At 40.4% G+C, this 15,048-nt stretch overlaps 1 protein-coding gene across 4 annotated transcripts in view; it reads right to left on the bottom strand.

The window, feature by feature from the left end:
- PRR5 (proline rich 5) overlaps positions 1-15,048 on the bottom strand; it is a gene marked incomplete at its 5' end in the record, with an annotated part of 94,934 nt that overhangs the window by 29,078 nt on the left and 50,808 nt on the right. For all 4 annotated transcript variants that reach the window (XM_082280264.1, XM_082280265.1, XM_082280262.1 and 1 more), the window contains 4 exons: positions 2,046-2,137; positions 7,248-7,305; positions 7,954-8,002; positions 13,468-13,548. In XM_082280264.1, coding sequence (XP_082136390.1) covers positions 2,046-2,137; positions 7,248-7,305; positions 7,954-8,002; positions 13,468-13,548 — 280 coding nt within the window. The remainder of the gene's footprint in view (positions 1-2,045; positions 2,138-7,247; positions 7,306-7,953; positions 8,003-13,467; positions 13,549-15,048) is intronic.

Genomic DNA, 15,048 nt, shown 5'->3' with positions numbered 1-15,048 from the left:
TCCTCCCCTCCTGAGGGATTACAAGAATGGTAAGCCTAAATGAAACATGAAGGAAACATAACAAAGGACAGAGAGCAGCCCCCAAGTCTGCACAGTAAATTTGATTTGGCAGTAATGAACAGACGGTGACTGAGTCTGACTGCATGTGGAGAGAATAAAGGGTTGAGATGGGATGAGACCTGGATGATATATGAATATTTTGTATTTTAACAGTACATCACAAATTAAATGTACCATAAGTTAAAAAAAAAAAAAAAGCAGGGCTGCAAATTGGTTGAATTTCCATTATTTTGTAAGATTTTGAGTACTCGCTGTTTACTGTCTTCAAATATGGCAAGAATCCTGACTCAGCTCACCTGTGGATCCTCTTTTCTATACGGTTTGAGAGACTTCACTATAAGACAGGAGCAGAGCTGAAGTTTCATATTGCATTTTCAAAGCCATCTGTTTTCAGTTCAACAGTACCTTCTCACTGAGGAAAACTCCCAGTTGAAGAATACAACTCCAGCTCTGTCTGCAGAGGTTAACAGCACCTGCCTCATGTAGAACTGTGAAACTGTTTCTCTTTCTGGCATTAGGGGTTTTCCCTTGGGTATATATGGCTGTACACATGGAAGGTTTGGTATTCAACTGGTGTTGACTTATGTCTGGAATAAAGAAGCCTAACCTGACCCTACCCATTCCTTTTCACTTTCTAAATTATTTAAACTGAAGTAAAGAAGGCCCCAAATCTGCTTCAGCTGATAATTAATAGAATTTACAAGAGCACATAAGCACCAATTGGGCTTTTGGAAGAAACCTCAGAACATGAGCAGCTAGATCTATTTGAATTTACATGGGACTTAGGGCTCTTAAACCCTCAAGGTTCCTTTGGAAATTCAAGTAATTATTTCCGTCTGATAGGGGAGAAGACTTGTGTTACTAAAATATTTTCGAAGGCCTCAGAAACACAACAGAGAATAGGGATGTTTGGTGCAATTCTCAAAAACAACTGAGTGAGTTCTAATTTAGTCAAGTGCTGTATAAAAAAAGGCTTAGAGCCTACCTATATCTCTAAGTGTACAAATATCTTGGATTTAAATTACAGGACACTTGGAAAAATCTCCCATTGTGTTCTAGTATGTTTTAATAATATCTTATTTCTATTGTTTTAGAGTTTCTACTGGTAAGACACAAGTCTATGGGTGAAGTAGCCCTGTATGTTTTCGGAGCTCTTCCCTTTCAGAATAAAATTCAGTGTGAAATAGCAGCTTTTCCTTTAAATTCAGACTTCATACCTGTAAATGTCTGAAGATGCAAATGGTAATATCATAAACATTTGGGCAATCATTTTAGGGATAAAGTCCACTTGAAAAATTGGGAGAAGGTTTCTGAAGTTTCCCCAAATATATTCAGGCACCAAGTTCCCACTAAAATCTGTAGACATCTATGAGCAGTTGCAAAGATCACTCACACCTATCTGGTACAGATTTCCATGAGACTTCAGTGATAAACAATACTCTCTGGCCATCATTACATTAGAAGATCAAGTATCTATTGTGTATTTAAAATTACTGGAGTCAAAATCTGTGCTCATCTAAACTGGTCAAACTCCACTGACTGTTGCTGTCCACTTACCATAGCATAGAATTTGATCTCAGAAATACAATTGCCTTTCAAAAGCAGAGATACTTCAAAGACAAAAGTCACATTGCAGAGAAGGAAATGCATATATTTAAATCAACACAGCTCCACTTATTTCACTGTGCAACATTTCAGTTTATCATTCATAACATTTTTTGACTTTTAGTATGATTGGCAGAAGGACTAACCAGCCTCCCTGCATGCCACTTTTGTTTTCCAAGTTCCCCTTCATTTTTTCCACCCAAGCACTTCAAACCATTTGGATAAGTAATTCATTTGCATGATGTGACTATACAGAACAGCTGCACTGGGAGGTTGGCCCAAGGAGAGAGAATTAAGGATTGCATCAATCTGCTGATGAACCTGTAAAGTTGCTTTTCCCAGTTTTTCAAGATTCTATGGTAATAGAGTAACTTTTTCACCTGCACAGGATAGAAAATAGCCTGCAGCATGGGCAGGACATCACTGAAGAAAAAATCCCACGTTTCAGCTAAGGTATCCAGTAGTTTCTGCCCTGCAAAAACACAAAACAAACTAGTGAACAGTTTTGGTTGTAACCACCTAACTGCAAAAAGTAAAACATGCAGGAAACAATGTGAATCTGCTACTATATGCTAAGACGAATTATGCAGGAGCTACTATCAGCAGTATGGAATTAGTATTCCTTTTGGTGTATCAGATCCTTCCATATTTGTGTCTTTTCAGGTGACTCATCTAATGTTCTTAATAAACTCAGAGACTCTGAGGTTACTCAGGAAAACCCTGTGAAGAACAAAGACTAATAGCCCAGGTTACATCCTCCTCTTGCAGTAATACTTGCTGGACAGGACTGTGGAGGAGAGCAGGTTGAATGTGGAAGCAGAGGAATTTACCCCACCATTCTCCCGCCTGCCTTTCAAGCTGCAGGGCAGCAGAGCAAACCACACTCTGTGGAGATGCTCCATAAAGCATCCCCTCAAACTGATCTACAAAAGCTACAAGAGTAGCTTTTCCACTGTTCCCTTTTCCACTTACACAGAAAAACTCACCCAAGATCTATGGAAAGGAACAATGGTGTTAGGACTCTAATTTTTACTGTAACTTTCAAGCGATGCAGTTAGAATTTGCTATGGGGTGAGTTCCCTGTGGTCCTCACAGCAAGGCCACCTCCATGTCCATTCCTTCCCCAGCTGCAGCTACCTGGAATCCTCCCCAGTGGAATCTGGATAAGCTCTGGCCAGGTTGTGCAACCAAGTTGGACACTGAGCTCCTCACAGAACATTTTACACAACACAGAGGCAAATACAGGAGCGGAGATCCATAGAGGAAACCTGGTTCAATAGGTGGGTTCTGGCTTCAGATCCCTGTTCCCCAAAATGGCCCTTGTGACCTTGGACAAGCTCTTTACCATCCCTATGCCCCCAACCCAAGTTTGAGAGGAGAGCAATGCTCCTGCACCTCCACCAACAAGTGTTATGGAGATAAACACATCAGAGATTCTGAGGAATTCATAGAAGACAATATGACTTACCAGGATGCAAATCGGTAGCAATCAATCAATATTACTAATGGTGTCAGAATCTGATACTATTCTTAATTTTTGTATTAGAGCATTACTTTGAGCCTCAGCCAGGGAATATTTTGCCCAGAATTACACACAAATCACAAAGCAATTATGCATGAAAGCATCGACACTGCCAACCACACTCAAAGTTAGCCAAGTGCCAATGTTTACTATGGGATACTTGATCCCCCTGCCTTTTAAGCACATAATGAATAGCTCTGGTGAATCTGCAACTCCTGAATTATTTCCAGGTTGATAACTTTAAGTGCTTTCAGTGACAAGTGTGGACCACCTTGCTATACTGCAGCTTCTGGCTTATGGAACACACCAATGTCTTATTTTCAGCACCACCAGGCAGGAGTTCTCTCTATCCTGCATAGTCATGCACAAGACTGAAAAGGGTGTTCTCTGTTTCCATTTTTAAAACTTTTTAAAGAAATCTGTTTTGCATAGTTCTAATGAAATACAGCAGGGAACCAAGTCCAAAAATTTCTAGCAGCTGTAGCAGTAGTATTAGTAATAATAACAATTATAGTAGTAATATTAATTATTAATAACAATAATATTATTAATAATAGTAATAAACATGTGCTGGTTTTTGCTGGGATAAGTTTCATTTTCTTCCCAGTATCTGGTAGTGGCTGGAACACTGTGATAACGCAGGGATGTTTTAGTTAGTGCTGAGCAGGGTGTGCACAGAGCCAAGGCCTTTTCTGCTCCTTTCCCACCGCACCAGTGAGGGCTTGGGGGGGAACAAGGAGTTGGGAGGGGACATGGCTGGGACTGCTTTTCGCAACTAGCCATGGGGACATCCTAGACCATATGGTGTCATGGTCAGCATACAGAGCTGGGGGAAGACAGAGGAAAGCAGGACATTTGGAGTGATTGTGTTTGTCTTCCCAAGTCACCGTTGCGTGTCACTGAGCCCGACTTTCCTGGGACGGCTGAACACCTGCCTGCCCGTGAAAAGTGGGGAATGAAAGCTATTTTGCTTTGCTTGCATGCATAATTTTTGCTTTACCTATGAACTTGTCATTATTTCAACACACCAGTTTTTTCACTTTACCCCTCCAGCCCTCCCTCCCATACCACGGAGGGAAGTGAATGAGTGGCTCCATGGGGCAGAGCTGCTGGCTGGGGTTAAATCATGAAAATAACCTTGCATATATGACCAAATAACCAAATCCAATACTAGTGTCTGAAATACCAAAGTGCTTCCAAGATATAAATCCAATCATGAAGGAAAAGCCCAACCACTACACCCTGAAGGCAGAGTTTTAAGGAGTTAAATATGTTAGTTCCCACAAGGTGAGGTTAAAAGCCCTTATCAATCTTGCTGCTAGAATAGTATGAAGTTAAATTACTCTGTTGAGGTAAACATGCCTTTACCATCAAGTACTTATTCAATCTTGTGGACAGCTTGTTTTGAGACTTAATTTCTGCACAGCAGCTCAGAAAGGCTGCAGAGTTAAATGACACAGGCAGGCAGGCCTTTTACTGAGGGCTGTGGAATAATTCCTATGATTTGTTGATAACGACCATCTTCCACATGAAGGAATGTGACTTACATGTGTTATCAAGGACATATCCTTTTTTTACTGTCAGGCAAACATCGCTACATTTAGCATAAACATTTGCTGGATTCCAGGAAACTGGGTTACTATAAATGCTTATTTTAATGAAGTACAATATAGTCAATTTTGTATGGCATAAAAATGCATTTGGTACTTTTCACAGGGATTCTAAAAGTTAATTGAAACTCATTAAATAAATATAAGAATAAATAATTAGGTATTAGGAAGAAATTCTTCTCTTTGAGGGTGGTGAGGCCCTGAAACAGGGTGCTCAGAGAAGCTGTGGCTGCCCCACCCCTGGAAGTGTCTGAGGCTGGGCTGGACGGATCTTGGAGCGACCTGGTCTAGTGGAAGGTGTCCCTGCCCATGGCAGGTGAGTGAATCAGGATGATCTTTAAGGTTCCTTCCAACCCAAACCATTCTGTGATTCTGTGATTTTCAAAACCTTCTGCAAGACAAAAGCCCTCCGAAGTGTGGGGTTTTTTCTCTTATGAAAACTTGAACACCAAGTGGAGAGGGAAACTCAAACCATGGGATGGGGGCAACCTGAGATTTGAGGGCAGGACTGCTGCTGCTGCAGACCCAGGAAGCAAACCCTGCTCAGAATGGGAGCTCCATGACTTCCATGCTTCCAGCTCTGTCTTGGGTGTTTTGAGAGCCATGGGGTCACTGACTACAGGATGGATTCTGGGGCAGGGCTGCATTTGCTGCCAAGAAACACAAATTCCAGCCTTGGAAACTCAAGTCCACCAGCAACTCCCCAGGAAAGCTGTGTGTCAGAAATACCTCTGCCTCTGAATGAGATGCCTGAATTACTGCCACCCTCCTGTAACTTGCCAGTTTTAGAGAGATAACATTTCTGAGCATAGACTTGGAAAAAACATGACCAGTTTAATTGTCACCAGAACTTCTGACTATATCTTAAGCGGCAACCATAAAATGACACACTAAATCAAAAACCAAAATAAGATTTAAATCAACGGCTTGCTGAAATTAGGTATTTCCTAAACATGGTCCTATATTTGAAAGCCCTTTAGTGGTCTCACATTTTAGGTTTTCATCTAAGCTTTGGTCTCAAACATCAGATGCATTATTTTTGATTTTCAAGCTGGTAATACCAGGAAAAAAAAAAGATTGGACTTTGCTAGGTCTGTATCTCATCTGCTGATTTGATACTTATAAAACAACTTCCTTTGTGATTTACAAAGCAGCTATGAAGGCCTTGAGCTCCCTCTGTGCTCTCCAAGCTGTTGTTTTATATAACTGTGGAATTTGATGTTCAGCTTAAGGAGTTTCAGTACTTTTTTGTGGACTTTGGGGTTTTTAATGTGAAATTGGCTCTCTTTTTGCGGTGTTCAGGGCTACTGTCTTTTCATCAGAAAAGCTTGATTCTATAGCACCACCCTAATCTGATCAACTGTACTGTCAGTAATGAAAGGTCACATCCAGGATTTATAGATAGCTGAGACTAATGGAAACAGTTGTCTCCAAGCTCCTGCTTAAGCAGTACATTTAGACTAAGTGACCTTGTGACTACAGCTTTGGAAAAGGAAAGATGCATTTCTTTAAAACTGCCTTCACTCCCCAAAGATCTTTAGAATGTTTACATGGGCAATAATTCTTGAAGCTATTACAAAACCATTTCACCATTTGATGTATAGAATCACAGATCGTTTAGGTTGGAAAACACCTCCAAGATCATCAAGTCCAACCATTAACCCAGCATTGCCAAGGCCACCTCTAAGCCATGTCCCCAAGTGCTGCATCTACATGACTTTTAAATACCTCCAGGGTTGGTGACTCCACCACTGCCCTGGGCAGCCTGTTCCAATGCCTGAACAACTCTTTTGGTGAAGAAATTTTTTTCTAACATGCAATCTAAACCTCCCCTGGCACAACTTGAATGCCAAATCTATGACAAGACAGCATATTTAACAATACATCTAAATGCCATGTAATAGCATAAGACAAAATATGGGTGACTATAAGCAACACACCAGGTGGAGATTTATCCTTGATGTTACTTCCATAAGGTGGTACCTCCAGAAGGTGTAGACAGTTACATAGGGCCTTGACTTTAAAACCAGAGAGACAGTGCCTGACCTCATTTATGTCAGCATGACTCCAGAATAACTCTTAAAATAAGCTACAGCATTATTTTGGACTTAGATACTTAAACTAACTGGGATCTTTGTGCTTAGTTTTTTGTTTATTACATATCTCAGTCTATTTTCACTTTTCTTCAGCAGGATATAACTGAAGGAGAAAGAAGTGTCCTTGCTGGAGGCAATCCTTCCCTGACTCCCTCAATGCTGCTCTAGGCAATCACCTCCCTTTTATGAAGGTTAGTGAGAACACCAAGGTGGGACCCAACAACATACTGTAGGAATGGATTGAGACATGCTAATCCATAGTCCCAGGAAGATAGTGGAAAGCACGCCAGTGCCTCTAGAGTGCATTTGCTAAAACTCCTGTGACATACATAGCCATGCTAAAATCCAAGTTACCTTCATAAAACCGGATCTTGTCCCTTAGGATCACCATGCCTTTTGTGAGCAGCTGATTCTGTAAATAAAATACAGACTACCTTTACTCAATTCTGTGCTTCCCTACAGCCATCATATTTCACATTTTGTTCATTCTTTAGACAGTGAAGGGGGTTTTTTATTTTAAAAATTAATCATCAGAGGACTCTTGCTGTGTCCATCTTATTTAAATCACTTGTAACACTTGTGAAATGCTATAATCGCCTGCTGTTTTTAGGATAAAGGATGTATTTTGTGCAGTACAAAGTGCTTCTCAAACTTCAAATGACTGACCTACAAAACATGTACTTAGAGAAGCAGAAAGAATATTGCTTCAACAGACAGTGGTACTTACTTCTAAAAGTCTTTCCTAGTAACTCTACTGCAATTATCTTCACTGGTTTACTCAGGGACTTCAATTTTAAGTTAAAAAAGAATGTCTGAAACCTCATGAAAGCAGAAATTACCTACAGAAACAAAGTCACAGGTTGGGCTTTCACAATCTAACTATATGTATGTGTATAAAATCCGAATCCCATTAATCCCTTAATTTCAAAATCACAGAGAAGTCAGTGGACATCTCTGAATGGTTTCAAGGGTCTCCAGGTCATCATTTAGAGTGGGCAAAATTATTTTTCTCAGTAGCATATAACAGAATTGGATTTAAATAAAGAAAACACAGGCCTACCTGCAGATACTCAGTGAAAAAGGATCCCAGTTCTGTTTTCAGTAATTGCCTGTATTAAAAAGAGCAAGAAAGGAATCTGTGTAATCAGCAAATCACATTAGCTGTGCACTGCATGAAAGAGGGGAAGTCACGAATAGCAAATTACTTTAGTATGAGCACAGAGACTGTCATTAACTACAAAGAGAGCAAACAGAGTCAACAATACCAAGACTCAAACCAGCACTTTTGTGTGTTGAAGAATATCTGCTGTCATTTTAGATGGCTCAACTGCACATATGAAAGGAAAATAAGATTTGATGAAAAGAGGATGCTTTCCATCCTACATCCACTCAGGAGACTCAAGACAGCTGAAGTTGCATATGGTTTCAACGAAAAGGCAGGTAGGAATTTAACAGTTTAGCTCTGCCTTTCATGATTCCTCTACACTAAAACCTATAAAGCAATCTCAGAGAGCAATTGAAGCTCCCATGCAAAACAAAATCCCACAAACAACTCTCAGATTCAGAAACTGGATTCAACCCAGTCCATAAGCCTTTTTGTATCCAGGTAAAATTCACTACATGGCTAAAAAGCCGTGTTATTTACATCTCACACGCTGGATGCTAGATAATACTTCTCATCAGTCAGGTCACTATTTAAATGCATAAACGACAGCTCGGACCTTATAGAAACATAGATAGCCCCAGCTGGGTTTTCTGAACACATGCAAATCTGGCCTATATCTCTTTTGAAAACTTGTCTGTGTGACCATGTCAGGTCCCATGAAGACGCGAGGTCAAACATGACTTAAAATCTAAACACCACCTTTGATTACAGTAATTATACGAATTATATATTCAATAGCACATCATCTATCTCTTTTTGTTATATCTTTAACTGACAACTGATTAATCAAATAATTTAACAAGTAAACAGGGATATCAAACCAAATCCAGAATAGCTCCATATTCCATGAAAGTCTACAGGACTTGATTCTGATGTTTTTACAATGCATGCTTCAGCACAGCCTCTTGAGATCTCCTAAAAGTTCAGGGAAGAGAGGAGCATTTCAGTCTTGAGGAGGCTGAAATATGGTATCTTGGTTTATTTATCCTTAAGCACATGTCCACACTGACCTCATAGCTCTGGAAGGTCTAGGCAGAAATTAAATAAAAAATAAACAGAAGGAAGAGCATCTTCAGATGCTCCTAAGCATCAAAGTCCTTTTCAGCTAGAAACTTGATTAATTTGGACAAACTATTTATGAACAAAAGTTCTGAAAGCCAGCTGAGGCATTAGCCATAGGTCTCCCGTTGTCATGAAGAGCTGTTGGATCACCAGCTCCCTCAGCATGTGGCTGCAACATGTGGGAGAAGACAGCCCTGGCAGCACCCTGAAACTCTGCCCTCAACAGTAATACTGACAAGCCCTTGGCAGGGTTTAAAAGCCACCTCTCTCAAAGGCTGCTCAAGTTCCAGTGCCTTAACAGAAGTCAAGGGGAAAAAGGTTGTGACAGCCAAATTGCAGCGTGTTCACTCCAAGTGGAAATTTACTGTCCAGTGAGGTAACTTTTTTCTAGATCACAAGTGATGACACTAAAGGTTCATCTTACTTTGAACATGGATAGACAGACCATTTTTAGGTTGAACTAACAAGAAAGTTGCAGGTTTGAATTTTCCTATGAGAGTGACAATTAATTCTCATGTATCTCTTTGTGCCACTGTTTCAAAAAAATACTAGTACTTTATGCTGACAGATTCTGCTTAATTTTCTACTCTCTCCTCAAGCTAGCAGCTCCAGATGGATTCCTCACGGTCTTGAAAAGGTGATGTGCAACTACCTTCTCTTTGAATATTTTAGGTTCTACTGATAAATTCTGGTATTTAGGGCCAGAAATAAGAATGTATGTTCTGTTTATCCAATAGCCAGCTCTCTGATAAAACAAGATGCTACCACATTTCCATTTCTTCAGCTGAAATCAAACAGCCAGCGTGTACGTAGTTATATGCACTGGACTGCACCACACCAGGCAGCACTATGCCTACATTAACATCTCTTTTTACAGGACAGAAGAATTGACAACACAATTCAAGCATCTTGCTTTTTGAATCCCTAATAAGACAGATACTTCAAGCTACTTAATGCATTTCTAGTGAAACAGTGAGGCCCTCAGGCCAGATCAGAACACTGGTGTTTGATATTCTTTTTATATGTTCATTTAAAAGAGACCCACAACAAAACTGGATCCAAGACATTGCTTGCAATTTCTTTTTCACCCTTGCTTAATTTCCTTTAACAAAAAACAGTTAGGCTTTCAGATCCTGGATAATTTCAATTACTGACCAACCTTATCTAGACATGTGGACATCAGGGTAGAATCTGGGAAAAAATCTGACTAGCTTTAAAAGAGATCCCTGACCAGACAGCAGATCTTATTTCAAGTACATCTGATTTTTAAGCCAGGCACTTTGCACTCATAAAGCTTCTCTATCATTGATATGAGGCCTTCATTGCCCGTTTAATGACTTAATAAATTAAGATGGTAATATAAATTCCCTTTAAGTGTGCTAAAATAGCTCCTGACTTTTTTTCCCCTGCTGCTGCTTCATTGGTTCATTTTAAAATTAACTCTTGCAACATTACTCAGAATGGAAAGTGTAATACTGCATAATAGATGTTAAATAAAGTTAAATGAAGCAAACAAATGATTTTACTGGGTTTGAACTCTGTCTGCAAAAGAGGAAATGCCACTAAAATGTGCTTTGTTTGAATCACATCAGAATCCTGAAATTCAGAAAAGGGGCAGCTATAAATATGTATTAGTTTTAATACAGGACATCCTGCTTCCACTGTGTTTCTGTTTCCTTCTTTTTCTTCCTTGTTTTAAAAGTGGTCAAAATAAACACTTTGAAATGACATATGGTACATGAAATGAAAAAGGAGAAAACGCTATTTGATTATTAATATTGCAGACATGGACCAAGAGAAAACTAAACGGTACGTATACGCATGGAGATTTTTATTACCAGATTTTGACTCAATCTCCTACTAAATTACTCAGTAAGGGCCCTGAAGAAGGAAGGCACAGGTCACGTACTGGTGATGCTCCCAGTTGTTGGGACTTTACTGTGCTTCATCAGCTTTAGCAGAGGAATTCAGGAGTTCCAGCAGTGTGAGAGACACACTGGTTTTATTGCAATAGGGGTTCTGAGGGCTGTGTATGTAATTCTGTATTTAAGGCCACTTTTTAATGACACAGGAACACAAGAACGGTGTCAAAAGGCATTGGTATAAATAAGTGGCAGCTCTTATGAGCCAAACCTAGAAGAAAAGTAAATGGTACTGCACAGATTTGTATCCACTGATGTTTTCTTAAATAATCAGGGTTCAAAGCCTCCAGATGTGTATTCACAAGTTTTATGTATTTGTTTGCATGTATGTGACACATGGTAGTTGAATATACGTGACATTCCTGAGTCAAAACAATGGTGTGCAAATATTGTTCAAATATTTACACTTGATCTATGAGTCAACTTGGATATTCAGGGGTTTATTATGAAAAATATTCCAGAATCTGCTCTAATTAAAGCAGTAAAGTAAAATAACTTCTTTTACTGTCCTGTAACTATTCAAAAAAGTAACTAACTAATATTAACCATTTACCTGAATGTTTCCACATTTGAATTCTGCCCAGTGGAAATAATGTATTTCTTTCTCATTTTGTACTCATGGGAAAATGCATCTAAAACAATCGTAAGGAAAATATACACTTGTTCCACTTCTGAGGTCATGTTTATGAATCAGGTATTTTTGCACTCAATAATAACATTAACCCAAAGAAGTTATTTTGAAATAAATAGCAAGAGCAGTAAGGTATTTTTGGCACGTGTCAAATCAGTAATTTCATCATCAGCTCAGGTATGAGGCACCAGGCATTCTCCCTGAAGTGAGCTATCAGCTGAGATACCAACAAAGCAGCATTATCCCTACCCAAACAAAAAGAAATGGGCCTATCAGGTGGCAGCAAAGCCCTTCATAAAATGGAAAAAAAAAATCAGTGTATTTCTAGTCAGTTTGTCCGTTCAGCCACAACGAGATGCTGCAATAAATTCAACTCAACTGCGTTACCAAGCATCATTGTGGTGCAGGGTTTATAGCAAGGTAAATTAAAGCAAAATTTGGGCACATTTCTAACTGTTTGTTGGTTCATACAAGATTATATTTGTATGACACATCAGCAGAAAATTTTTCCTCTCCTGTCCCCCACCAGTAGATGAGGCTATTAAGGGAAATGCATGGGGTGAAGAAATCTCAGCCCAGAAGTATAATAATAATAATTAACCATTATTCCAGTAAGTAACTCAACATGATTGATGGATCATGCTAACTGACAGACATCCTAGAAAAGCTATTCTTTGTATGTGATTTTCTCCCCAGAGAAGTAAGAAATAACTGGAGAGTAAGTTTATTTTAATTTCAAAAAGAGCAAACACAGGCCCAGTATCATCTGGCTGGACTTTTCTGAAGGTATTTTCACAATTAAAGGAACCAGACTGGGCCAACTATCCCAGACTGGGAACCAGACAGGAACAGATAAACCCAGAATTTCTGGGTATTCTGGGGATTTTGTCAGACTCCAGTGTCCAGACAGAGTAAGTGGTAAGGGAAAGGGAATAACTAAGGATCATATCTGAAGACAGCCAGGGAATGTAATAAGCTGTCTGTCTTTTGTAAGTGCAGATTCTTTTCCACCATTTATTTTGTAAAGCAGTGGACAAACTTCTAAAAGGAAATCTACTACCTTGCCCTTACCACTGAGAGGAGGGTTTGGTAAGTAATAATAAGTGCTGAAAAAGTAGTAAAATGTGAAGTGCTGTAAATCCAGATATCAGCTTATATCTTGGTTAATTTTCTTTTCAATTGTAACTTAAGTAACTCAAATAGTAGGATTTTCACTTTTTTTTAAAGGGAAGAAAGTTCCCATTATACATCTCACTGGCCTATAGTTAGTCTGTTGCTCAGTGTTACTCAGGCTATGGTGTTAACAGGACAGCTTTGTAACTTCACATACACTCATGCTGCGTGGAAGGAGCAGTAGATCTAAGGGATCACCAGGCAGGACATCTTTCCTTGCCATGTCTCACTGAGGCTTTACCTCCTCCACAGATGCAAGGGAAGCACCTGAGAGTGGCACCTCTGGAAATGGCAGTATCACTACCGAGAAATAGGGCTGAATCACTAGAGGGGTGCAGGTTTTCCCTTTCTTAGTTTTAAACCAGGACATCAAAACGGACTCTAAATAAACCCTACTGCTCAGGGCTGAATTCCTCCTGCAGAAGGAGGGATCAGCTCTTGCCCACAGTGAGGTGCTGATACACATCAGCAGCAGCAATTACTGAGGGAAAATGGACTGTGCTGGTCAAAACTGCCGCTGGGAGAAAAACCTTACCGCTCTGCAGAAGGTCTGAAGTGCGAGGGCTGGCAAACAGTACTGAGCATCTGGCTGAGAACACCTTGCGTGGCAGAGTCTCTTACCTGACTCCTTCATTGAGGTTGTAAAGTTCATGGTCTGGGAGACCCTTACGCTGGAATACTGCTATCACTCCATTGTGGATACTGAAAGAGGACATGAGGAGTCATTAGCACCCAGTAAGATTCAAGAAGGGTATCACCTCCACAATTAGCCCAGCATTTCTCTCTAGACACTTCAGGACCTTTTAAAAGTCATAGATGACTTCCGGTAGTCCATCCATCCCAGATGCCTTAAAGGAACTGCCTAGAAAATAGATAACATCTTTGAAAATCAGTTCTTTTTGACTTGTTCCAACTCAGTAAATTCAACAGCTGCAGATTTGAAATCAGTAATTTCAAAAACTTAGGCCTATATTTTTAAGTACTTTAAGTATGTCAACTATAACTTTTAATACATTCACATATTAAGTATATTTGAAGTATTTAGAAGTATAGTTTTTTATCTCTGTGACTCACTGCAGAGACAATTAACAGCATCCACTGCACTAGAGTCTGTGCAAGGGAGCAGCAATCAGCTTTACAGCTCTGGAAAGCAGGACCAGGACCAGATTTGCCCCTCCTGGAGGTACAAGGATGTGGGGCTGTGTCTTGTAAAGAAGAGCTAAAGGTGGTTGGTATCTGTTCATAAGGTGTCCAGGGGGAGGAAGCTTGATTCCTATTGGTGGAAGAGCTTATCATAGAATCCCAGGATGTCCTGGGTTGGAAAGGACCTAAAGATCATCCTGTCCCACCCCCCGCATTGGCAGGGACACCTTCCATTAAAGCAGATTGCTCCAAGGCCCGTCCAACCTGGCCTTGAATGCTTCCAGGGATGGAGCAGCCACAGCTTCTGTGGGCACCCTGTGCCAGGGCCTCACCACCCTCACAGGGAGGAATTTCTTCCTAACATCCAGTCTAAACCTACTCTCTGTCAATTTGAAGCCATTCCCCCTTGTCCTGTCACCACATGTCCTTGTAGAAAGTCTCTCTCCTTCTTTCTTGTAGGCTCCCTTCAGCTGCTGGAAGACTTGGTCAGCTCTGGCCTGATCCAGGGCCAGATCCAGCTGCATGGGGCTGCTCCCATTGCAAGGGGATGTCATTGCAGGAGCTATGCCAGGCAGCAGCAAAGAGTGCCTCGGGAATGCCAGTTCCCACACTAAACTTTCCCAGGCCCATAAGACAGCTCCTTTCAATGCCTGCTGGGAGCAGAGGACTGGCTGGAAGGTAAACTCAACACTGTTCACTGAGAGATTCAAAATGCAGGCATACAATAGCAAAGAGATGCACTATCAGAAAAGCTCGGCCATCTTCATCTAATGAAAAAGGAACCTAAAAGTGGCAGGTGAAGGGTCTGACCTGCTGTGGAGAAATACAGATGCAGACAGAAATAAGAACCATTATCCTCTTCTCTCTTTTGTTCCTTTGAAGATGTTTCTGAGGCCTTACACACTACTACTGCCACAGCAATCCCTCCTTCCCCCCTACACCCACAAGCACAGGCATACATTCATGATCTAACCCAGAATATTTTGGCTAGCTCATACAGACACACTCAATTAATGATTCCTTGAAAATTGGCAGATAAATGTCTCTGGTATACAGTGA

The sequence above is a fragment of the Coloeus monedula genome (genome assembly GCF_965178545.1).
Source record: "Coloeus monedula genome assembly, chromosome: 4".
NCBI classification, from domain to species: Eukaryota; Metazoa; Chordata; class Aves; order Passeriformes; family Corvidae; genus Coloeus; species Coloeus monedula.
Note: the sequence above shows the minus strand (reverse complement) of the source record. Positions and strands in the feature narration are given on the sequence as shown.